The sequence below is a fragment of the Pieris rapae genome, chromosome 4, assembly GCF_905147795.1.
Source record: "Pieris rapae chromosome 4, ilPieRapa1.1, whole genome shotgun sequence".
Lineage (NCBI taxonomy): Eukaryota > Metazoa > Arthropoda > Insecta > Lepidoptera > Pieridae > Pieris > Pieris rapae.
The window spans coordinates 5,863,496-5,888,866 of NC_059512.1; the positions used below are offsets into that span (position 1 = coordinate 5,863,496).

Here is a 25,371-nt window from a genome sequence, read left to right on the forward strand (position 1 = left end):
TTTCCTACGCTCGTAGCGAACGTAGCACATCCGTAGTTACGGTTTGGACCTCTAGGTAGGTAATTCCATCTTCGTGTTAGCTATTATATCTAATTTAGTTGATTGTGAATTCTATTTATGCATAAAGATTACGTCATAAGTGCTCCTTCTAATACTGATCACAACCTTGCTTTAATTATCCATAATTTGTTAAATGTCATACATAGTGCAATGTTTTATATGACGATAAAAATTGTAGACTGCTTTAGGTTTTAGTATTTATGGTTTGGTTTCTTTGTTGTTGTTGTTTTAAATAAATGACCCTAAAATATGGATTCATCGTTGTTTCCTTAACAGTATAAGCATTCCAAAATCGTACATATTTTTTAAATGAATGAAAGCGTCCCGCTGTTACGAGCGCTGAAGAGCGAGTGAAAGCTAAGCTCTACGGCTCTGTATAATGTGGCTGGGAGGCGGCATCCGCCTAAAATGGGGTGATCCGGAGAGCTGGTGTCGTGTTGCTGGTATAAAAAGCAAGAAGGCGCCCCGCCGCCGGTCAGAACGGCTTCAAACGTAAGTGCGCACGCTTCTCTATCGTGCGAGTGCCAGTGCTATCGCGAGTGTATTGTGTCACGTGACCTCGTGTCACCTGTGAGTGTTGTTGCTTGTATGGTGATGGACCTGTTCAGTGACATGTGGACAACTTTCACGGAAATCTGATCGACTTTAATAAAACAAACACAATTTTTTTAAGTGATAAACAAGCCTGTAACAAGGTTCGATTCCTATACCAGGTTGAATGAAATAGTTTTCAATTGTGATGACATGTCACTATAAATTTTTAATTTCTAGTCTGTATTGATTGCCAAAGCAAAGTAAAAGGTATAATTTATACAGAAAACTATTAAATATTAGAAATCTATTATATTTAAATATATAATTTACTTTTATTAAAAGTAAACACTAACAGTCAAAGTTCATAATTTCAGTCAAATTTAAGAATATAATTTATTTTAAAGGAAACAGTTAGATTTAAAAGCAATTATCTATTTCAAGTAAAAATCTATAACAAGACATTAAGTTATAAATAACATTTGGGCGGAAGTAATAAATTAAAATTGTCGTAATCGATGTCAATCAGAATGATCAGATCAGAATTCTTGAATCGTCCATTGCCATAAAAGCGAACAACAAACCGCGGTCGGGTTAATCGGGTTGGCGGCGCTCCAGGCGCGCATTCCTGTGACGTAACATCCGCGAAGGGCCGCGTAATCCAATAAAAACGCGAGCAACAGCATATTACGCAAAGCGCTCGCACTGGCACCTGGCACGCGCCCAAACGGCTTGTACTCGGGTTACAGCCGCAAATAGACGCGTTCTCGATCTAACCGATCTTTCCCACAGGAAGACTCCAGGGCTCTGTTCTCGTGTCTCAACTAGCCCAAAGTCTCGATAGCCCTCCGAAATGCCGAAGCCAATTGTCCAAGAGGGTGAGGACCCCGATCCGACCCCATACCTGTTCGTATCACTCGAACAGAAGCGCATCGACCAAAGCAAGCCCTACGATGGTAAGAAGGCTTGCTGGGTACCAGACGAGAAAGAGGGCTTCCTACAGGGAGAAATTAAAGCCACCAAGGGGGACCTAGTGACCGTCAACCTCCCTGGAGGCGAGGTAACTATCTATCCGTCTACCTTACCTACAGCTAATGGTACCAAACTACCTTGACCTTTAACTTTGAAAAGAGCATCACTGAAACCATTAGCTGTTGGTAGTGGTCGAAATATAATAGAAATCCAAACTATAACTTGATTGCGAACCTCACATTGTATTTTGGTTCTATATAAAATCAAAAATCGATTACAAATGAAATCTTTCCAAAAAGAAAATTTAAATTTATGAAAAGCACATCTTGGAAAGGGCAATTCTTAACTTTTTTATTAAACGAGCAGGAAAAGACCTTAAAAAAGGAGCTAATCTCACAAGTAAACCCGCCTAAATTCGAGAAAGTCGAGGACATGGCAGACCTTACGTACCTGAACGACGCCGCGGTCCTTCACAACCTTCGACAACGATACTATGCGAAACTTATCTATGTAAGTAGGCGCCAATGGCGCCATTACCATTATCTTATAATTGATAAATATTCTTCTCTCGCAGACAAAAGACTTCAAGAAGGACTTTGTTACTCAAGTGAACCCGCCTAAATACGAAAAATGTGAGGATATGTCCAACTTGACATACCTCAACGACGCTTCCGTTTTGTATAACTTGAAGCAGAGATATTACCATAAGCTCATTTACGTAAGTCGGCCAGCAAGGAGTTGCAGCGTTGCAGTGTGCATGATTTCCTCCCAACATCCTTCACCCTTTCCCTCACATGTCGGTTACGCAAAGTGGATACTAATGGGTATCTGCTATTTATACAGTCTAGATTGTTCAATTGGAGCTCTGTTTATAAATAAATCGACGTCTCTGAAGTATTTATACGTCTATTTCTAATCTATTAGATGTTGCTCCAATTTAAGAGTGTTCTATTTCATTCATAATATATTTCATAAAATTAGTACTTTGCAGACAAGAACACAATTATATAATATACTACTATTGAATAAATATATTATGTAATTAAAAAAAAATATACAAAAATTGTAGAATTAATTAGTAATATGTCGATTAAAAAGAAAAAAATGATGATGAAAAATTATGTTGATAGTTCAACTATAAAGAAGGGACTTTCAAAGATTTTATACCTAGAAAACCGACATTTCTTTCCTTCCATTACCACTCAGAACCTTGCTGCCATCGTTAAGGCCGGTCTTGAAACCTCATACTCAGGACAAGTCGGCGGGCGTCACCACATCGTGTCACTAACACATTTTTTTAGAATTTAGTTCTATGTTGTATCTAATCAATCTTTAAGGTCCACTGGAGCAAAACGCATCAAAAAATGCCCATGCTCGATCTTCTCTATATAGATTTTTTATCGTTCATAGAAATTTCCATTCTGCTAAAACTAAATTTAAAATTATGACCAAAGTATTGGATAAAATATTACAAGTGGAAATTTCTATGATTTTTTTGTACAGCGGAGAAAAAGTACTAGTACAGTACTCTCTCGGCGCCGATTTAAGTTTTACGACTGTTTGTTTTTAAGTATTATAAGTATATAGTCACCAAAAATTCTGTTCTAACAAATTTTTGGTACCTATTTGTGTGTCCTATCACACCAAAAATAACTAGCGATGGGTGAAAAACCAGCAAATGAATTGATAATCACAAAAATACACCCAGCCTTGTTATTATTAGTTGACTTATTAATAACAATTATCACGCTGTTTCAAAGAAATGGATTATTAAATTAAAAACAAAAGCATTAAATTATTTATAATAAAAAGCTAATTACCCATGAGCGTGATAATTGTTTTAAGTTCTATAATGAAAATGCATTTGACCCTTGTTAATTCGTACAGACTTACTCGGGTCTCTTCTGTGTGGCTATCAACCCTTACAAGAGGTTCCCCGTGTACACGACACGATGTGCCAGGCTCTACCGAGGCAAGCGTCGCTCGGAAGTGCCTCCCCACATTTTCGCCATTTCCGACGGTGCTTACGTCAACATGTTAACCAACCACGAGAATCAATCTATGTTGATTACGTACGTATAAATTATATCTAATATTTGATTTAGTATAGTTTATTATAGTTAATTGAAAAAATATCTAATATAAAGTTTTTACTATCAAAAAGATATTGTGACATTATCATAAATATTCATAAAAAAGGCTGTAAAGATGCATGTTAGAATGAACACAGTTGACTAAAATTAAGACGGCTTATGGCGACGTGTATCTCGCTCGTATATATACATATTAATATTAAGTTTCTCATGTAAATTAAATATTTTTTTTTAATGAGAAATAAAGTTATTTAAACATTCATAACAATTCCGTTCGATAAAACATTTAATTGTCCGTTTGAAAATTGTCCTACGATTTTTTGTGCAATAAGAAATAAAACTTTCGATTAACAGCGGTGAGTCTGGTGCTGGTAAGACTGAGAACACGAAGAAGGTAATTGCGTACTTCGCGACCGTTGGTGCGTCGCAAAAGAAAGACGCAAGCCAGGAGAAAAAGGGCTCTCTAGAGGACCAAGTCGTACAAACTAACCCTGTACTTGAAGCCTTCGGTAACGCCAAGACCGTCCGTAACGACAACTCATCCCGTTTCGTAAGTATTTTTTACCATTACAGACTTAGGGACTTCTTATAAATACTTTGGTTACATAAATTTAACTGTTGATATAAAATAATCTTATGATTTCGGTACTCTCCAGGGTAAATTCATCCGTATCCACTTCGGACCATCAGGAAAACTGGCCGGAGCTGATATTGAAACTTGTAAGTATTCCACTTTTTGACTCCCTGACTTTCAATGAATTTCAATGAAATATAAAAATACCAAGGTTAAAACACTGTATTTTGTGTTCTTCGGCTAATATGCACTTATTAATCTGCAGATCTATTGGAGAAGGCCCGTGTAATCTCCCAGCAGGCGCTGGAACGTTCTTACCACATCTTCTACCAGATGATGTCCGGCTCCGTCAATGGACTTAAGGGTATGCGTCCTCTTCCAGTATGAACCTGAATCTGTCAATTTGAAAGCTAAAAACATTTTTCTTCAATATATTTGAGATTTCAGTTGTTATTACTTTAAAGAAGGTAATCAAAAAAGTTATATGAGATGAGCTGTGGTTGATGCAAGACATAGGTTGCAAAAAATTATTTGAATAATTATAATCTAAAGTAATAGGATTTTTTTCTATAGGTCGTAGACGTTAAATGTTTAAATAATTAAGAATAACTTGTATTAAATAGTTATTATTTCATGAATACACTTACAGAGCCCTATTTTGTATAATATACACATCCTCCTAAGTTGTGTATCAAATAGTATGAATAGTTTATGTATCTATGTGTGACCCCTATTACGAGTAATTAATTTACATATTATTTGGATTTCATAATGTAGCCATGTGTTTGCTGTCCGACAACGTACATGATTATAACATCATTGCGCAAGGAAAAACTACAATTCCCAATGTTGATGATGGAGAGGAATGTGTACTGACCGATGTAAGTGTAGCCCAATCCAAGATAGACCTGGTGCGCCGCATACAACCGGCAGCCGAATCTCACCCTAAAACGGAACGAGATATCCTTTCATCTGTAGTACTTGGTGCCCGATAGCATGCTCTGTTCTTCCCATTACTTCCTTACCAATTCTTACGTGACTGTAATTGGTATCCTTTTATAGCAAAATGTCTTTTGTCCAACGACATCATGGACTACAACATCGTTGCCCAAGGAAAGACGGTCATCCCTGGCGTTGATGACGGCGAGGAAATGAGACTCACAGACGTACGTCCAGATTATGACTACTGGCTCGTCACATGCCTTTCACTCATTATTCAGCTGTTGCTTGCTTTGCTTGCGATTCTCTGAGTCGCCAGTGTGTTTGTTAGTTTCTTGAGCCAGATATGCAGTCTTCATCAATACCGCAGAAATGTGGTTATAAATTAAAAAAATGTCTAATCTGATTCAAAATCCTGACAAACGCACTACGCCGTTAATGTAGCGCAGGTTGTACCCCAATAAGATGTTTTATATTGTCCGTACACCGACACAGACACCAAACATACTGATAGGGAGCTAGGCAGGTTATATCGTCAGAGGAAACTCTATGCAATGTGTTTATCATAAATTGTTGACCGGCAGAGATGTGTATGTTGTCAAACGACATATACGATTACATGATCGTGGCACAGGGTAAGATTACCATCCCCAACGTCGACGACGGAGAGGAATGTCAGTTAACAGACGTAAGTTGTGACCTCTAGCAATCGAATGACCCCAAGAAGATATGTAGCCCCGTGATGCTCGTGCCCTTTAGATGAGATTTGATCCTAATCCGAATATCGGATTAAAAGAATATTTATTTTGAAACCTGATTGATATCTGAAAGCCCCATGATTTGTCAATGATTGATATTATATATACTTTTTAATGTTACCTCTACCCTGTGCTCAATACCGATTCCTAATAGCTTTTGCTCTTTTAATGCTTTAACTCAATAATACTGTTTTACAGCTATATCATTCTGTGTGCTATATTTAATAAACTACAAACATTCATAGATTAACAAAGTTTTAATAACAAAATATTTATAATGTCACCGCTTATGACAAAATCTAATAATTATGTTCTACTGTAGCAAGCCTTCGACATCCTGGGTTTCACTCAAGAGGAGAAAGACAATGTTTACAAGATCACAGCTGCTGTCATGCACATGGGTGGTATGAAGTTCAAGCAGAGGGGTCGTGAGGAGCAAGCTGAGGCTGACGGCACTGAGGCAAGTATAAAATCTTCGACAACAAATACCGCATCAACATCATAATTGAAAACTCCCACGATTGTAATATTAATTTCCTTTCGTACACAGGATGGTGAAAAGGTCGCCAAGTTGTTCGGTGTTGACTGCGCTGACCTATACAAGAACTTGTTGAAGCCCCGCATTAAGGTCGGAAACGAGTTCGTGACCCAAGGTCGTAACAAGGACCAGGTTACCAACTCCATTGGTGCCCTCTGCAAGGGTGTGTTTGACAGGCTGTTCAAGTGGCTGGTCAAGAAGTGTAACGAGACTCTTGACACCAAGCAAAAGAGACAGCACTTCATTGGTGTGCTTGATATCGCCGGTTTCGAGATCTTCGACGTAAGTATCAGTGATATTTAGTAAATGGTTATCTACCATAGATAAGATCACAATTGGAACTATTACAACCGTATTATATAGTATATAAATAACGTTATGAAATAACATACATAAGGTTGTTTTAAATATGAAATGTCATATTAAGAAATCGTGATAATGAGGAAATTCTTAGATAAGCATAATAATCAGATTTTTTTCAGCTCTTTTTAAATCTTAATTTAAAATGCCTTCATAATAATGGTAACTTAATCTTTAGTACAATGGGTTCGAACAACTTTGCATTAACTTCACAAATGAAAAACTGCAACAATTCTTCAACCACCACATGTTTGTGTTGGAGCAAGAGGAGTACCAGAAAGAGGGCATCCACTGGGAGTTCATTGATTTCGGAATGGACTTGCTCGCCTGTATTGACCTTATCGAAAAGGTATCCGCACCGGGTGGATGAACCCTCTCTCGTCTTGGATGTTTCTGGTGTTTGTTTACTCTACTAATTATGTTATCTCTAACTCATTTGTGTCTATTGTCTGATCGGTCGTATTGTCCATAAAGTATAATGGTTTCGAGCAACTCTGCATTAACTTCACGAACGAGCGGCTGCAGCAGTTCTTTAATCATCATATGTTTGTCCTCGAACAAGAGGAGTACAAGAAAGAGGGCATCACATGGGCCTTCATCGACTTTGGGATGGACTTGCTCGCTTGTATCGATCTTATCGAGAAGGTAATGCTCCTCGACAGTAGCAGAGAGTGGTAGCGCCCGCCGACCGCAGCCCCCGCCAGCAGAGGAATTGTCTATGGAGATAGACTTCGCTTCAGCGTCTAGCGCGATATTTCGGATAGGGAAATAACTACGGAATGTGATCCGAATACCAACAACTGCGGAATGTGATCCGTAGTCGTGTTTTCTAACACTAACCTTTTCTTTTAATTGTCTCCCTGCAGTTCAATGGTTTTGAACAACTCTGCATTAATTTCACCAACGAGAAACTGCAGCAGTTCTTTAACCACCACATGTTCGTACTGGAACAAGAGGAGTACCAGCGCGAAGGCATCGAGTGGACTTTCATTGACTTTGGCATGGACCTTCAAAATTGCATTGACCTTATTGAAAAGGTAGATGGCGGTAATGCAGCAATGAACGCTTGCAACTCGCCATAGTCCAGGAGCAAAGCCTAATAAGGCTTTTCTCTTCGGACATACAAATGCAGCTACCCTGTGTTGTGTGACTTGAGTGTTCCTGTGTGTCGATATATGTTTTACATTAATCACTACGCTATGAAACTCCCATACACTACAATACCCACTAGCGTACACTTTGTTATCTAACAAGTTTATCTCGTTGTTTCCATGCGCCCAACAGACGAATGGATTTAATCAACTTTGCGTTAATTTTACAAATGAAAAATTGCAACAGTTTTATAATCATTTCATGTTTATTCTTGAACAAGAAGAATATGAAAGAGAAGCGATACAATGGTGCTTTATTGATTTTGGTATGGACCTCCAACCTACTATAGACTTAATAGAAAAGGTATTAAAGATTTTAACTTCTTTAGCGGCGTAGTATTTAGTATTAGTGTTTAAACAAATAAAATGCCGCTAGTGGTAGTATAATAATTTGTTACAACATAATGTTATAGAACTTTCAAAATAGATTCACAAGTAAATGAAACTATATTTTATTAATTCCGTGAGATTTTTTAATTGCATCGATGCATATGCGTAATTAATTCTTACTATAAATATTTTTTTTAATTAACATGCGCTATCCCAAAAAATATTTTTTACCTAACTGCTACATAATTCTAGTTAATCAAGCAAAATATCGAATATTTCTAATAATTATACTAGCAAAACAATTCAATTTTTAATAACACAGTACACATATTGCATGATGGCTGAGACATAATGCTTACTCTATAAGTTTAAATTCACACAGTAAGAAAGTAAGTCTTATGATATGTGCCATTTAAAATATTATACCTGATCAAACACCCACAATTTTTTCATGTCACATGTTTCTCAACAAAAAAAACGAAGAGTTCAAAACTTAGTTTTCTATACAAAATCCACAAGCATATCATGAGACGCCATATAAAATTCACTCTCTAATACTATTAGTATGATTTCAGCCCATGGGTATCCTCTCCATTCTTGAGGAAGAGTCTATGTTCCCGAAAGCCACCGATCAGACCTTCGTTGAGAAGTTGAACAACAACCACTTGGGTAAATCCCCCCCTTACCTGAAGCCCAAACCCCCGAAGCCCGGTTGCCAGGCAGCTCACTTCGCCATTGGTCACTACGCCGGTAATGTAAGTATCTTGTACCTGCCACTGGGTTAGGTTATATTTATTAACAATTGAGATAATATTTTTCAATTGTAACATGGGAAACTGTATATGTACATTTTTTACATGCATTTTTGATTGAATATACCTGTGATTAATGTTTATGTGGTATACAGGTCGGTTACAACATCACTGGATGGCTTGAGAAGAACAAGGACCCCTTGAACGACACTGTCGTTGACCAGTTCAAGAAGGGAAGCAACAAACTGTTGGTTGAGATCTTCGCTGACCACCCTGGTCAGTCCGGAGATGCCGGTGCTGGTGGTGGTGGCAAAGGTGCGTAATTTGTTAAATTTATTACATATATGTAATGATATTGTTCCATGCAGCCTTTTTCTAAACAATACTGGTGACTTGACAGGAATTCACAAAACTGAATCAGCCTGAAACCAGAAAGAAAGATACTTTCAAAAATAAAATGTTTCATTAACGGGGTTGTTTAACCCGTTGTTTTGATAGTTAAGTTTTATTTAAAAAAAAATGTTTCTGCCCACTTAGGTTTAATAAAGACATTTAAACGCCCACTTAGGCCACGGTTAAATCCTTCCGGGTAACGTATATGTATATTCTTATTAACTTAATTTTGACACTTCTAAGGAAACTGTATAGTTTTAAATGGTGAAAGATGCTTGATATTAAATTTGGCCATCGGTTGTTGTACAATGGTTTTAGTAAAATTTATGGGCTATCTATAATTATCTGATCGTATTGAAAATAAAATAGAAGAGTAAATAAATAATATTGGTTTACTAACTAGGAGCTGGAGGCAAGCGTGCCAAGGGTTCCGCCTTCCAGACTGTATCATCGCTGTACAGGGTAACAAGCTACTCGAATCGTCATTACTTGCTTCTGTATCACGTGGCTTTTGTTCTCGTTTCCCAACTCAGGGCTGGCAATTCCTATGGCATCATCATACTTATTTATATAGTTAATCGTTTACGGGACAAGATGAACTGGACCGTTGGTAGCCCTGGGGTCTAGCAAATGTCCGTCCACGTAATTGTTAGTATGCGATTGGTGCAGCGTCCGGGTATCGTCAGTAATGACCCGTAGATTTTGTCTCTGTGGTCGTCTTTGCATTAACTTGTGCTTGTTACTTGTAATCCAGGCGGTCGCGGTAAGAAGGGTGGTGGTTTCGCAACTGTCTCATCTGCCTACAGGGTATTTAAATTATTATAAAAGTATCAATTGATTATTTGTTATCATGAAGTGTAGAATTCTACATAAATGTAGCTTTACACTTTACTATATCTAAACTTGATATAGCTATCAGTGCCAAAACGAATGGGCTACGATCGCCTTTTGTCACAATTATGTTGTTAATAATTCATGTGTGAAACATTTATTTAATATCAAGTCATACACACAATATATAGTGTGTGCTGATGACTTCAAAGTAAATCGAAAATTTCGGAAAAACCACAATTCTCGTTTCTAATACTATACTAATTTTTTTTGTTTTTGAGTGTTTTTCTAACAAACAGATCAATGTTCTAATACGTGTTTACCCTCATCAATCCATCATCAGACTATCATGTTGCATATCATTAAGAGTGTTGCTTTATATGTTTAGTTATTTTATACAACGACACGATGTTACACTTTCTTTTGCGAACTAGCAAACTGTGGAATCGACTCTCGGTGGGAGTCTTCCCTGAGAGATACGACCGCCAAAAGCCGGCAACGCACCCACTAAAAATGGGTGTCCATGGGCTACGATGACTGCCCTTTTTGGGCGTCCCGTAGTCTCATTCGCCCCCTTTTATAAAAAAACATATATTATGAAATAATTAAAAAATATTTATATTATTGATTGATATTGAAAAGATTTAGAACTTTTTGGTTATAATTGTAAAAAATTCAATTTAAAATATGTTAAAACTGTTATCTATGAATTGTAGTCTAATATATGTTTGTATGTCAGGAACAACTTAACAATTTGATGGCCACACTGAGGTCAACCCAACCTCACTTCGTACGTTGTATCATCCCCAACGAGTTGAAGCAGGCCGGTGAGTACAAAGCCATAGGCGTAACTAAACCCGCCCAAAACTATTTCACAGATTCAGGTTAAAGATGAAAATAACTTTCGTAAGAATTTATAATAAACACGCCGCCTACACGCCGTGCGATACGCGAGCGCGAGGTGCTCCCGATGACTAGCTATATTTGGAGCGTTCCTCATATAAAATCAAGTTTATTCTATGCACAAGAATAGACTTAAAGAAGAATAGACAATAATACGATTTTACACTATGTCTTTTATATTAAAACATGTAAGGATCTTACATGTTTTTAAGCCCAATCTGAAATGATGTTATTATTACCTTATTGCTTTGTGCAATGCAGAATTAATAAATATTATATATAAACTATATTCTATACGAAGATAGAGAAAATGAAGCTTCAAGTGTAATATTATTAGTAAAAAAAGTACAAATTACTACTACTCTATGGTTTTAAAGGGATTATTAGGTCACATAGCATGTTCATATGTGTTAAAATAAAATTTGCTGCAACGGTTGTTAATGCAATATGTATCCCGGCAGGTCTCATCGACTCCCACCTTGTGATGCACCAGCTGACATGTAACGGTGTGCTTGAGGGTATCCGTATCTGTCGTAAAGGTTTCCCCAACAGGATGGTCTACCCCGACTTCAAGCTCCGGTAAGATTCTGTCATAAGGTAGCACATGACTTTAGATCCCGAAATATTTTTGGCCGACCTTCAAGCGCGCATAACTCCCATAAAATTGATAATTTATTTCATATTTCAATAAATAGATTATTTTTGGCCGCAACTCTGAACAAAATTCTTTTAGCTCTGGAGTGTTTGACGTTTATTTTGGTACTGCAACAGGTGCCTATGCTGACGTCATTGAGATATGCATATGAGTCACTATTTTGAAACGTGTCTAGGACTAGTCGGTGGCATGTTAACACCTGGGCGTATCATAAAAGAACTTTACAATTATTTAACCGTTGTATTTAATGAACAGTTACATGATTCTTGCGCCAGCCATCATGCAACAAGAAAAAGATCCTAAAGAAGCAGCTAGGAAATGTCTGGAAGCCGTGAACCTTGACCCTGATAGCTATCGTATCGGCCACACCAAGGCAAGGCCGCGCGAGCGGACCATCTATTGTTTCACTTTGCCCACTTCCTCTCTTTAGCACCTCTAAGCTCTAGCGAATAGAGTTCAACTATACATATAAAAATGTTCTAGTTTTAGGTTTATTTCAGTTTCGCACCATAATACACGGATATTTGAATATCACGTGGTAAGGTATATTAGGATATAACCACCTTAATTATCTGACGTTGACAGAATACGTTGGAGTTCTTCATGGTCTCTTTTTTATGCATTTCCTTACCTTGACTTGATTGTTTTAATAATGTAGCTACAAGATCCTGGCCCCACAAGCAGTTGCCAAGGAATCCGATCCTAAGAAAATCGCTCAAATTATCCTGGAAACGACTGACTTGGATGTCGAATCGTACCGTCTGGGTCACACCAAGGCATGTTATATTGGATTGACTGTAGTTTTTGGTCTGAAATATGAGAATTATCGATGTGTTTTTAGAGTGCCTGCCCGTAGAGATTCTTATTGAGAGTTTGATAATGCTTTATTCATAAGAACCCAGATACTTAGGTTCCCAATCATACAGAGCCCTCGCTACTTAGGCTCGGAATTAACTTACATTCCACCATATACCCGTATATCAAGCGACATAATACACTCTTGAATGCTTTTTAAACGTAAGGTCTTTTTATCATCAATAACATATAATAAATTTAACATTCAAGTTGGGTTTTACGTCGTTTGGTCGATAATCGCATAATTTTCCATTTTATTGTGATTTGTGTGCTCCTAAACGCAGATACAAAATTCTGTGCCCGAACCTGCTTAAAGAACCCATTTCACCGGAGAAAGCTAGCGAGAAAATTCTCGAACATACCGGCTTGGACTCGGAGTCTTTCAGACTTGGAAAGACAAAGGTAGTGATCCAAATCACTATAACTGCTATCCTTTACGCACAATAACTTTCTTTCATTTGAAGACGTCTTAATTCTTTACAACAGAAAAATTATATCTATTAAATCGGTTTCAAATGACATTATTCAATATTAAAATATGTTTTTTCAATAAGGAAATAGGACGTATAGCTAATTACTACCAGTTATTGCTTGATTGCAAATTTATATAATGCACCATTTTATCTTATATATATATATTGCATTTATATAAAAAAAATATTATATATATATATAAAATGCTCATATTGCTATAACTTTTGATGTGGGAAAACAGGTATTCTTCCGCGCCGGAGTCCTGGGTCAGATGGAAGAGTTACGTGACGACAGATTGTCTAAGATTGTTTCTTGGCTACAATCCTACATCCGTGGTTACCTTGCACGTAAGGAATTCAAGAGGCTGCAGGAACAGAGGTAAATTAATAGATAAACCTTTAACGGCGCAAACGGTAAAGTATATCTTTATACATATTTGTTCAAAATAATAATTTTCTCTTGTAGAATCGCTCTCCAAGTTGTCCAGCGCAACTTGCGCAAATACCTGCAGCTCCGCACCTGGCCATGGTGGAAGTTGTGGCAGAGGGTCAAGCCCCTCCTCAACGTCACCCGTATCGAGGACGAGATTGCGGTGAGTACAACTTCCGTATAACTGACGCGTTATGTTTGAACTGACCCATAAAATATTTCGCGCGGAGAGAGCGTGAATCAGGCCCCTACAAATAGCACGACCGCGCCCACCTGCCGGTTACGTGACACCACCGCACCTGCCGCCTCCATTTCTGGAACCGCCCCACTCCAGCGGGCCTTACAATAGTACTGCGGGGGCGCAAACCGCGCGCTGGAATTCTCCAGCCACACTTAGTAGCGGGACGGTCGGCGCGCGCGCACCCCTGCCTTCACACGAACGAACCGAAATAGTTATTGCATTCCTACTATTATAGTTTTTTTTATTTTGATGCTGTAAATTCATAATCGATAATGGCAGCGAATCATTTATCTATTTGGGACGGTGTAGATAATGGTGAAGTGATATTGCAGAAACTCGAGGAGAAGGCACAGAAGGCCCAAGAGGCTTTCGAAAAGGAAGAAAAGCTCCGCAAGGAGGTGGAGGCTCTCAACGCCAAGCTGTTGGAAGAGAAGCAGGCGCTGCTTTCCAACTTGGAAGGAGAGAAGGGGTCTCTCAGCGAAGTGCAGGAACGCGCTAACAAACTGCAGGCTCAAAAGGCCGACCTCGAGAACCAACTTAGGGTAAGTAGTTATTAATATCAATTATGATTAAAAATGTACCTGGGGTTACAGTCTATCGGGACACAATTATATATATATACGTGTTTCGGTAATGACTCTTAATAAATATGTGAATTTAGCGAGAGGTTAAAAAAATAAACTCTTAAGTAAGAAAATAGAGCCTGGAACTATAGTACCCGCTTAGGTAGCTTTTTATTTAATTTTTAACAAAAATATCCATCGAACCAAATATGAAGAGATCCGTCAGGGGCTAACACTGTTACGAATCATGTTTCAAAGCACATGTTTTCTTAACTGAGGTTCTTTAAATAAACAAGATTTGTTTATATAAGGTGGCGTGGGAAGTTTAAAATATTGCACGTCTGCAACATCTACAGTTTTATTGCAAGTTTAACTATTAGTAAAGTAATCACGTGCCAATAGATAGGAAACAGATTCTTAGTTAAAAAATTTTTACTTTTTTACGTGCCGGTCTAAATTTTTTACTTTAACACAGGACACACAAGACCGTCTTACACAAGAAGAGGATGCCCGCAATCAGCTCTTCCAGGGCAAGAAGAAGTTGGAACAGGAAATCTCTGGACTCAAGAAGGATGTTGAAGATCTGGAGCTTTCCGTCCAGAAGGCTGAACAAGACAAGGCGACTAAGGACCACCAAATTCGCAACTTGAACGACGAGATCGCCCACCAAGATGAGCTCATCAACAAATTGAACAAAGAGAAGAAATTACAGGGTGAGAGCACCCAGAAGACGTCTGAGGAGCTCCAAGCCGCCGAGGACAAGGTCAACCACCTTAACAAGGTTAAGCAAAAGTTGGAGCAGACCCTCGACGAGCTCGAAGATTCGTTGGAGCGTGAAAAGAAACTCCGCGGTGACGTCGAGAAGCAGAGGAGGAAGGTTGAGGGTGACCTCAAGCTTACTCAGGAGGCCGTCACTGACTTGGAGCGCAACAAAAAAGAACTCGAACAAACCATCCAACGCAAGGACAAGGAAATCTCTTCCCTCACTGCCAAGCTCGAAGACGAACAATCTTTGGTCAGCAAACTCCAGAAACAGATCAAGGAACTACAGGGCCGCATCGAAGAACTCGAAGAGGAAGTGGAGTCGGAGAGACAAGCCCGTGCCAAGGCCGAGAAGCAACGCGCCGACCTCGCACGCGAGCTTGAGGAGCTCGGTGAGCGTCTGGAGGAGGCCGGTGGTGCCACCTCTGCTCAAATCGAGCTCAACAAGAAGCGTGAGGCTGAACTTAGCAAGCTGCGTCGTGACTTGGAGGAAGCAAACATCCAACACGAGTCCACACTCGCTAGCTTGCGCAAGAAGCACAACGATGCCGTTGCCGAGATGGGCGAGCAGCTTGACCAGCTCAACAAGCTCAAGGCTAAGTGAGTATAAAATACATTGCTGTATAGTCTTTAAAAAATATGAGTCCTTAAAAGCGTAGTTTAAAAAACAAAGGGAATTATTTTGCTTAATATAATTTTATACGAAATATTATGTAAAACCTATTAAGTCATATTTCTTAGACTTTGCACAGTTTGCACATTACCATCGTAAAAGCTGTGAAAACAGGCTAAAAATAGTAACGTGTTTCCAATTTATGGAGTGACGCAATTTGAGTAAAGGATATTAATACGGTGCAACATTCAGGGCTGAGCACGACCGTGCGTCAAGCTACAACGAGCTTAACAACACGCGTGCTGCTATTGACCAAGTAGCGAGAGAGAAGGTACATGTCACCGAGAGAGGCTTGTCTGTCGCTCGGGGTGAACCTGCATGACCTAATCTGACATTACGTACACCCAAACATGATACCTTTTACATCGATTGAAATTTAGGTCGCTGCAGCAAACTTTTCTTGTTTTTAAGCTTGTTATTAAATATTCTTTTGTTGTATTCTATGTATCCAGGGCTGAGAAAGAGCGCTCTCAATACTTTAGCGAAGTCAATGACCTTCGTGCCGGTCTCGACCATTTGTCCAACGATAAGGTATAAATTATTGGAAATGGTGTTCGCACCAACCGCTGCAGCGCTTCAAGGCTTTGAAACTGAAACAAATTGACACACTTCTCATATATACATATCATTATATCCAACTTATATCAATAACTCCTACCTAATAATTTGATATCGACATTGATATTTAAACAAAAGCGCATGACGGCCGCTTTTAATTGTGTTTTATTAATATTTAAAAATAATACGCAAGCATGCAAACATTGTGATAATATAAATTTAAGGTTGATTTTAATTATAAGATTATATCCATAACCTAAGTTTGTTTGTCTTACTACCAAATCATTTTAATAATATTAATACAAATGTACCTATCCCATATCAGTAATTAAAGATTTACATTTAGTTTATCTTACTTGTCGAACTAAAAACTCGTGCACCAATACTTAAAAGATTTCTTAACCAAAAATAGTATACTCAAATTTATATTATTTTTAACTAACCGCTTTAACATATTACAGGCTGCCCAAGAAAAGATCGTCAAGCAACTCCAACACCAACTCAATGAGGTACAGAACAAGGCTGATGAAGCTAACCGTACTCTCAACGACTTGGACGCTGCCAAGAAGAAGCTCTCCATCGAGAACTCTGACCTGCTCCGCCAACTCGAAGAAGCCGAGTCTCAAGTCTCACAGCTTTCCAAGATCAAGGTGTCCCTCACCACACAGCTTGAGGACACCAAGAGGCTTGCTGACGAAGAGTCCAGGGTAAGTCAAATTTAAAAAAAAGTAGAAGACTTTTAGTAAATATTCAGGCCTGTAGTTTACCATGGCAAATATATCAAAAAAATATTTATTTTTTACATAATAATGCAATTTTTATGTGCAGGAACGCGCTACACTTCTTGGCAAGTTCCGCAACTTGGAGCACGATTTGGACAACATCCGCGAGCAAGTTGAAGAGGAAGCCGAGGGCAAGGCTGATTTACAACGCCAATTGTCCAAGGCTAACGCTGAAGCCCAATTATGGCGCTCCAAGTACGAATCCGAGGGAGTCGCCCGCTCCGAGGAGCTCGAGGAAGCCAAGCGCAAACTCCAGGCTCGCCTCGCAGAAGCCGAGGAAACCATTGAATCACTTAACCAGAAGGTTGTTGCTCTTGAAAAGACAAAGCAGCGCCTTGCTACTGAAGTCGAGGACTTACAGCTCGAGGTCGACAGAGCCACTGCCATTGCCAACGCTGCTGAGAAGAAACAGAAGGCGTTCGACAAGATTATTGGGGAATGGAAACTCAAGGTTGATGACCTGGCGGCTGAACTTGATGCCAGCCAAAAGGAATGCCGTAACTACTCTACTGAACTGTTCCGCCTTAAGGGTGCCTACGAAGAAGGCCAAGAACAACTTGAAGCCGTTCGTCGCGAAAACAAGAACCTCGCTGATGAAGTCAAGGACTTACTTGACCAAATCGGTGAAGGAGGCCGCAACATTCACGAAATTGAAAAGGCAAGGAAGCGTCTTGAAGCTGAGAAGGATGAACTCCAAGCGGCTCTTGAAGAGGCTGAAGCTGCTCTTGAACAAGAAGAAAACAAGGTTCTGCGTGCCCAACTGGAATTGTCACAGGTCAGACAAGAGATCGACAGGAGGATCCAAGAGAAGGAAGAGGAATTCGAAAACACCCGCAAGAACCACCAGCGTGCACTCGACTCTATGCAAGCCTCCCTCGAAGCTGAAGCCAAGGGCAAGGCTGAGGCGCTGCGCATGAAGAAGAAGCTTGAGGCCGACATTAACGAACTTGAGATCGCTCTCGACCACGCTAACAAGGCTAACGCTGAGGCACAGAAGAACATCAAACGCTACCAGCAACAGATTAAGGATCTCCAGACCGCTCTTGAAGAGGAACAGCGTGCCCGCGATGATGCCCGTGAACAGCTCGGAATCTCTGAACGTCGTGCTAACGCTCTCCAGAATGAACTTGAGGAATCTCGTACTCTCCTAGAACAGGCTGACCGTGCCCGCCGTCAAGCTGAACAAGAACTGGGTGACGCTCACGAACAGCTCAATGATCTGTCCGCCCAGAGTGCATCACTCTCCGCCGCCAAGAGGAAACTCGAGTCTGAATTACAGACCCTTCACTCTGACCTTGACGAACTCCTTAACGAGGCCAAGAACTCAGAAGAGAAGGCAAAGAAGGCAATGGTTGACGCTGCCAGACTTGCTGACGAGCTCCGCGCTGAACAGGATCATGCTCAAACACAGGAGAAACTCCGCAAGGCCCTTGAACAACAAATCAAGGAACTACAAGTGAGACTCGACGAAGCTGAAGCTAACGCTCTTAAGGGTGGTAAGAAAGCAATCCAGAAACTTGAACAGAGAGTACGAGAACTTGAAAATGAGCTGGATGGTGAACAGAGGAGGCATGCTGATGCTCAAAAGAACCTCCGTAAGGCCGAGAGACGCATCAAGGAGTTGACGTTCCAGGCTGAGGAGGACCGCAAGAACCACGAACGTATGCAAGACCTTGTTGACAAACTTCAGCAGAAGATCAAGACCTACAAGAGGCAGATCGAGGAAGCCGAAGAAATCGCTGCTCTTAACTTGGCCAAGTTCCGCAAAGCGCAGCAGGAGTTGGAGGAGGCCGAGGAAAGGGCAGACCTCGCCGAGCAGGCCATCAGCAAATTCCGTGGCAAGGGACGTGCGGGATCCACTGCGAGAGGAGTCAGTCCGGCGGTGAGTTGACAAAATTATTATTTAACGGAGACACAGGATATTTCCACTGAAATGTAGTATCATTCTGTGCCTATCCCATAATTTAATGATAGTAGGTTTTTTTTAACTAAGCCGCTTTTATTTTATTCACTCAGGCGTCCGTTAAAGGGCGTATCTAGATCATCACCGCAGTAAATGTAAGTTGTTTTGCCCAGAAGAAATATTAAGAACTGCACTGAGTACCGTGCCCATACTTAACTAGGAGTATTTGAGCTAGATTGTGATTTTATATTAAGTTCAAATGCACGTCAGATAATCATTTGCATGAGAAAATTTTACCAAGTCTAGGATAGTCTGTGCCCAAACCAGGCATGCTATATTTCCAACATGTTTGTTTAGTTTTTCTTTTACATAATTATAAAAAATGTCTCAGTAAAACTCCTTTTTAATCCTAAAACCCCAGAAAAATGTGACATGGAAAAATTTCACCCTAAAAATAATTTCCTTTATAAAATAGAATGATACGTTTTGCTATTAAAATATTTGTTAAAAGTTCCTTTTAAATTGAAATATTTAATTTATGTTGATGTTGTATCTATTTTTCAGCCCCCACGTTCGCGCCCCGCGCTCGACGGTTTCGGCACCTTCCCACCAAGGTTCGACCTAGCGCCCGAAGATTTCTAAACGTTCCATAAACAATAAAACGGACTGTAAATGTAACACCAGTGTATTCGCGTGAACGATGAACTGTTAGGATTTATATAGAAAACTGTATACACTATGTTTTTACGAAGTATTTTGTAATTGTTGATATTTATTTATTGATTACCGTCTGTATCGCGCGGGCGAGCGAGCGGTGCGTGCGCGTCGAGCTCCAAGAGACACACCCTTCACCCCGCTTCACCGCCGCCCAGCGCCGCTCGCCCGCTCTGCTTACATCCAAATAAAGCGATATCGTTGTCAGAAAATTTATTCCGCTGTTTTATTTATTTCTTTAGAACTAATAACCCTACAATATGTAATAAAAAAGACTACCCTTTCACGTCACATTTTTTTAGAAAAGTTTTAAAAGTATATTAAGATATACTCGTAATTATATATATTAGATATTTTTTGCATAATTTGAAACACCTACATGTACATATACGAACCTCACACGTTCCAAATCTTACGAAATAAAAACTTGAAGCAACCAAAATCTCCATGTATAATATCCATATACATATTAAATTAGAGTACACATAAAGTGTTAATTATATTGAAATAATATAATTTGTATATCATAATTATCATATAATTTATAATTGATCGTTTCTGCAGAAACAAAAGCTTCTCGTAACATCCGTGAATGACTTGTAGGTTAGTGAACCTTATCGCTGTCGATGTGACACACGATTACACGCACTTTAAAACTATGCCACCCGCACACTTGCCACAAGGTAATGGACATAGATCTAAACAGGTCGACACACAGCAAAAGAAAGATATTTTTAGTTATAGTATAAATTGAAAAATCTCTTTAAACATATTAATATTTAAAAATTTACTTAAAATGAGTTACATGTCTCATACAGTGCGGAACATATTTCCTGCATACACAAACATTTGCCTGCTTTATTGTCTTATTATTAAAATCGTTAAAGTAGTAGGTACTGTATCCGTAAAAATCTGTGAAAATATTTAAAACAAATTAGAAATCCTGCTCTAAGAATTGTGCAATGAATCCTTCTAATTATCAAATTATACACAAACAGTAAATAATTTGATAATTAGAAGGAACTGAGCCTATATTAGTTTACTTACTTTTTGCTTTTATATAAAAAATAAACAGCTAGGAATGCATACGACAGAAGTAGCACAATGTACGGTCAACCTATTACCAGTATGTAATGAACCGTAAAAACAAAGCAATCTATCCAATTAGTGATATAAGCACGTGTTTTAGTGCTCATATACGACTCAGTGTGGCCACTGGATGGTCAGTGTTTCAGCTAGAAGTCATGTGGAGGCTACTGCTTTTTCTGCCGGTATGGGGAGCGGAAGGAAAGTGCTACTGGAACGAAAAGTGCCCATATAAACTCTTCGGTACCAAGACTCCCTACGACGTGGTCAGAGGAGATATAAGAGACATTCCCGCATTAGAAAGTAAGTAGATTTCAAATATATAAATTATGAGAAGATCGAAGATGATTTCAGTAGTCTTATAGATATGCTGTACAAAGTAAAATTCATTAATGATCCGATAAAATAGCGAACAAATACATACATATTATTAGAGCGAAAAAATTAATGACATCATTTTTCTTTCCATTAATTTGTTAGGGGTAAAGAAAAAGTATTAGACTAAACTGCGTTTTCCCAAATGTCTCATTTGTTTTACTTTGGAATTTACTCAACGACTGAATATATAGAATGCGAGGCGGTTAGCGTTTGGATGATGATCCGTCATGGCACGAGGCGTCCCGAAAAAGAGGAGCTGGACAAGATGAAGGCTGTGGTGGGACTTGCGACAGAGGTGGTGCGGGCACACCGAGAAGGACGTGGGGATATGTGTGAACAGGTACATATATAATAAAACACCAAAAACAATAAGGTACACTTTGTTGCTTGCACGGTACATTCATCAACATATTTGAAAACATAGATTTTAAGTTTCTAGTACTTCTCACAGGTCTAACGTTAAAATATCCAAAGATAAATAATAGACTAACTGAATTTCTTAAATAACTTTCTGACTATAGAAAGTTCTTCAAAGAATCTAATTGTTCGAACTATCATCGATTAATAATGCCTACATTATACTGTCTTTTGATAAAAACGCGATGTAAATATAGTTATATTCTCGATACGTATTATGTTACTGTTGATATCTACTAAACTTAACTAACTAGAAGTGAATAAATTAATAGGATATCGAAAATTTGGAAAAATGGAGTTGGAATGAAGAGCTGGACGCATCGCCTTCAGAACTGACAGCTACTGGTACTGATGAGATGCAGGGCATAGGGCAAAGGTTCGGGCAAAACTTTGAAAATGTTCTCGAGAACTTGCAGCAGTATCAGATCAGAGCCTCCATCGAACTGAGGACTCAGCAAAGCGCGAATGCTTTTGCAGATGGCCTGATGAGGCAGAATCAGACTTTGAATATTTCTAGTTCATTAAATCACGACCTGACAGCCAGAGTAAGTAATTAAGGTTTGGCATTCACGTAGCATAGATGAATATAATATAATTTATATATTTTTAACTAAGGCATATAAATTATACGGGTTCGCATTTTATAAAAATAAACTTTTTTTTATACAAGAGGGGCAAACAGGCAGGAGGCTCACCTGATGTTAAGTGATACCGCCGCCCATGGACACTCTCAATGCCAGAGGGCTCGCGAGTGCGTTGCCGGCACTGTTTTAAATATCATTTATTTTTCGAATTAATTATTAATGACATTCTGTATCTTTATGATCCAAATTTACTATTTACTTTGATATCTTATATCTTTAAACGAGCAATACTTGTATATATATATATAATTGGAATCTCGGACTCGGCTCCAACAATTTTCATGTCAAAAATGTTCAAAAATGTCATTTTATTCGTGTTTTATCAACTTAAACATAGAATTGCTCGTTTAAAGATGTCAGTCAAATAAAAACTCAAATATGAATATAATTATCTTTATTCGATAATCATAATCATATTTCAACAGTTTATTAGTCTGTAATTCGTACTTAAATATAATTTTCAAAAAAAAATTAAATTTTTGCTAATTTATAAAAATGAAAATAAAATACCCAGCAAAGCTCGGTCATCCAGGTACTATGTCTCAATATGAACTAAGCTATGCGCCTATATTATGTTAATATTAATCGTAGTATTACCATTTAAATATAATAAAATAACATTTCAGCCCTATAGACATTGTAATAAAAGGTTTTATGACGTCCTCGTCGGCCCTAAGATCCCACAGGAAACTGATAAATATCTACAATCACATGAGTTTCAAAAGGTATGACTTTTAATAAGAATATACTGTGCTTCTTGACTTAAATGGGTAGCGTATAAGTCATTGTTCGATATACCCTACAAGCAATGTACAAAAAGATTATTATATTGAGTTTAATTTATGCAAACATTACAAACAAATGTTATCAGTAAATATTTAAAGGCAACAACAAAATTTATAATTCCTGTAAATCAATACTTATATTTTAGGTACAAACATCAATCCAGAAACGGACAGGCCTAGAAGAGTCACTGAGTCCAAAGACAATTCTTCTGATTTACGATGTCTGCCGGTATCATCGTAGTATCTCACCAAGACAGACAGATGCCTGGTGCAGCCTATTTAGTGATAACGATCTTAAGATTCTTGAGTACGTCGAAGATTTACAACATTACTATAGGTACGATCACTTAAATTTTGGTGGCAAATAGTTGCTTAGCAAATTTTTGAACTGAGACTTCTTTAAAATCCTTGTGATTTCAGAACGGATGCAACGGAAAAAGCGACAGCAAAAAGAGACGGAAAAAAAATGATAAGATTCAACGTGGGAGAAAATAAGCTAAAATAATACAGCCTCTTTTTACTGCCGCTTTCTCATTTTACCGAATTTCAAACTTTAGTTTTTTTAATTTTTACCAAATTATATTAAAGATTTATATTAAAATTTATCATTAAAATATACTGTTTTTAAAGAAAAGTTTAATACATTTAAATGGTGAAAAATGTTTAATTTATATATGATAAATTATAAAAACTTTGTTTTTGAAGGTTTCACTTCTACCACGTGTGAATTGCACATATGTTTTTTTACAACGTATTTTATATAACAACTAAAGTTTTAAAGAAGTTGAATAGACCATTATTACCATTATACTACATTAGGTTACCAAGGAGTTCTTAAATTGAAATTAAATTCTAACCGGCCAGTTCTAGACATTTCCAGTGTTACCTAGATAAGATTTACCTACCAAAGTACATTAGATTTTGGAGATAATCCAACTTGATTTACCAACTAGTCCACTTTTACTCATCGTGTTGTTAATTTGGACACTCGATAAATCAAATGCCACCAAGCTTATTTCAATTCAAATGAATCACAGGAAATTTGTCACCACCTAACCTTGGCTAAATACTATTTATATAATATTCACATTTCTAGTCAGTTCTGATATGCTTTCAAATTCAGTACGATAGAACATGAGACATTTTAAAAATACTTTCTAATATTCATATATAATATTTAAATCACCAGGAATGGACACGGTGATCCCATAAATAGTAAACTAGGCGCATCGAGTCTAATGGACTTGTACGAAAAGTTCGAATTGGGCACCCAGGGCGTTACCTCATTCTCAGCATACTTCTCCCACGATACGATGATGGGAATGCTATATGCAGCATTAGGATTGTATGTGGATAGGCCAGCTCTTTCTGGTCGTGAAAGAAATAAGAAGAGACGTTGGCGGACAAGCTTTTTGACTCCATTCGCGGCTAATTTTGTAGCCGTGTTGAACAAGTGAGTATTACTTTTTTAATCCTATTTTACTACGAATATATGTTCATTAATTTGCTACATTTGTTTTTAAGTATTGTAGAATTGTTTAATGACTAGTTTTTTTTTAAAAAGAGTACCGAGAGTTTTTTACGCCGGCTGTTTTTCTCTCGGCCAACACCCTCTGTCTTCTTTGCCGATAGGTAGGGATGCCAACAGGTTCGAATTTAATGACGTGGAATAAGTGATACCATGATGATCTTATGTTCCAAAATAAACGTATTTTTTTTTAAATTCATTAATTGAAATAATTGACTATAGACTAGCAATAAGTAACACGAATACGTTGCCGTTTGTAATATTTTGTATTTTAAACAGATGCAATGACCCGTCAGGAAGCGTCTATAAAGTGCGATTCTTCGTAAATGAGAAGGAAGTCCATCTGTGTTCCCACCGAGCCTGCTCTTGGAAAGATTTTCACGGGAAGTTCAACAAATTCACGCAGAACTTGGATTTTTGCAACGAGACACTCGTTACTTCGTAAATCGATGTATAATTAGCTTTTTATCTGCACGACAGAAGTGTAGTTTATTTATTTTATTCGAAATGTTCTTGTTTTGTTATTTAATAAGATATGACGTATGTTCAGTAATCTTTGAATAAACGATATTACGGATAGAGTACTTTTATACGCGAAACTATAACTATACTACTAGTACTAGTAAAAAAACTTTTATATCTCCTAGGCTACAATTGGATAAAAAAGTGTCGGAGCTAAGTCAGTTTGACTCTGTAGTCGGTTCAAATGCGAATTCACGGAATGTCACGAACCGTGTCT

General features: G+C 38.2%; 2 protein-coding genes across 29 annotated transcripts; both read left to right on the forward strand.

Annotated features, from left to right (window-relative positions):
• The first annotated feature begins 1,348 nt into the window (after positions 1-1,348).
• On the forward strand, positions 1,349-20,010 carry LOC111001269 (myosin heavy chain, muscle). Of its 28 annotated transcripts, XM_045634767.1 has the most exons (25): positions 1,349-1,651; positions 2,138-2,281; positions 3,451-3,635; positions 4,011-4,206; positions 4,313-4,376; positions 4,496-4,594; positions 5,008-5,111; positions 6,250-6,387; positions 6,478-6,747; positions 7,004-7,174; positions 8,882-9,061; positions 9,214-9,373; positions 9,855-9,913; positions 11,022-11,109; positions 11,647-11,764; positions 12,499-12,616; positions 13,411-13,547; positions 13,635-13,761; positions 14,172-14,381; positions 14,878-15,764; positions 16,290-16,368; positions 16,857-17,102; positions 17,224-19,059; positions 19,194-19,235; positions 19,645-20,010. In XM_045634767.1, the coding sequence occupies exons 1-24, from the start codon at positions 1,445-1,447 to the stop codon at positions 19,215-19,217; spliced, it is 5,847 nt and encodes a 1,948-aa protein (XP_045490723.1). In that variant the 5' UTR covers positions 1,349-1,444; the 3' UTR covers positions 19,218-19,235; positions 19,645-20,010. The 28 variants fall into 28 exon arrangements, with proteins under 28 accessions (XP_045490723.1, XP_045490719.1, XP_045490720.1 ...); XM_045634763.1 differs by lacking the exons at positions 2,138-2,281; positions 19,194-19,235 and adding an exon at positions 1,930-2,073; XM_045634764.1 differs by lacking the exons at positions 2,138-2,281; positions 5,008-5,111; positions 19,194-19,235 and adding exons at positions 1,930-2,073; positions 5,293-5,396.
• An 869-nt stretch (positions 20,011-20,879) lies between these two features.
• On the forward strand, positions 20,880-25,232 carry LOC111001263 (multiple inositol polyphosphate phosphatase 1-like). The gene is made up of 7 exons (XM_022271080.2): positions 20,880-21,183; positions 21,450-21,598; positions 21,948-22,220; positions 22,946-23,044; positions 23,251-23,441; positions 24,294-24,557; positions 24,912-25,232. Exons 1-7 carry the CDS (start codon positions 20,928-20,930, stop codon positions 25,075-25,077), a joined length of 1,398 nt encoding a protein of 465 aa, XP_022126772.2. The 5' UTR covers positions 20,880-20,927; the 3' UTR covers positions 25,078-25,232.
• Positions 25,233-25,371: the final 139 nt, after the last annotated feature.

Bases quoted from the DNA above. Each gene is read 5' to 3' on its own strand.
- LOC111001269 (XM_045634763.1), top strand. From the start codon at position 1,445: ATGCCGAAGCCAATTGTCCAAGAGGGTGAGGACCCCGATCCGACCCCA. The intron at 11,765-12,498 runs GTAAGATTCTGT...TTAATAATGTAG, and splicing joins TACCCCGACTTCAAGCTCCG to CTACAAGATCCTGGCCCCAC. The intron at 16,369-16,856 runs GTATAAATTATT...AACATATTACAG, and splicing joins ACCATTTGTCCAACGATAAG to GCTGCCCAAGAAAAGATCGT.
- LOC111001263 (XM_022271080.2), top strand. From the start codon at position 20,928: ATGAACCGTAAAAACAAAGCAATCTATCCAATTAGTGATATAAGCACG. The intron at 21,599-21,947 runs GTACATATATAA...ATAAATTAATAG, and splicing joins GTGGGGATATGTGTGAACAG to GATATCGAAAATTTGGAAAA. The intron at 23,045-23,250 runs GTATGACTTTTA...CTTATATTTTAG, and splicing joins AATCACATGAGTTTCAAAAG to GTACAAACATCAATCCAGAA.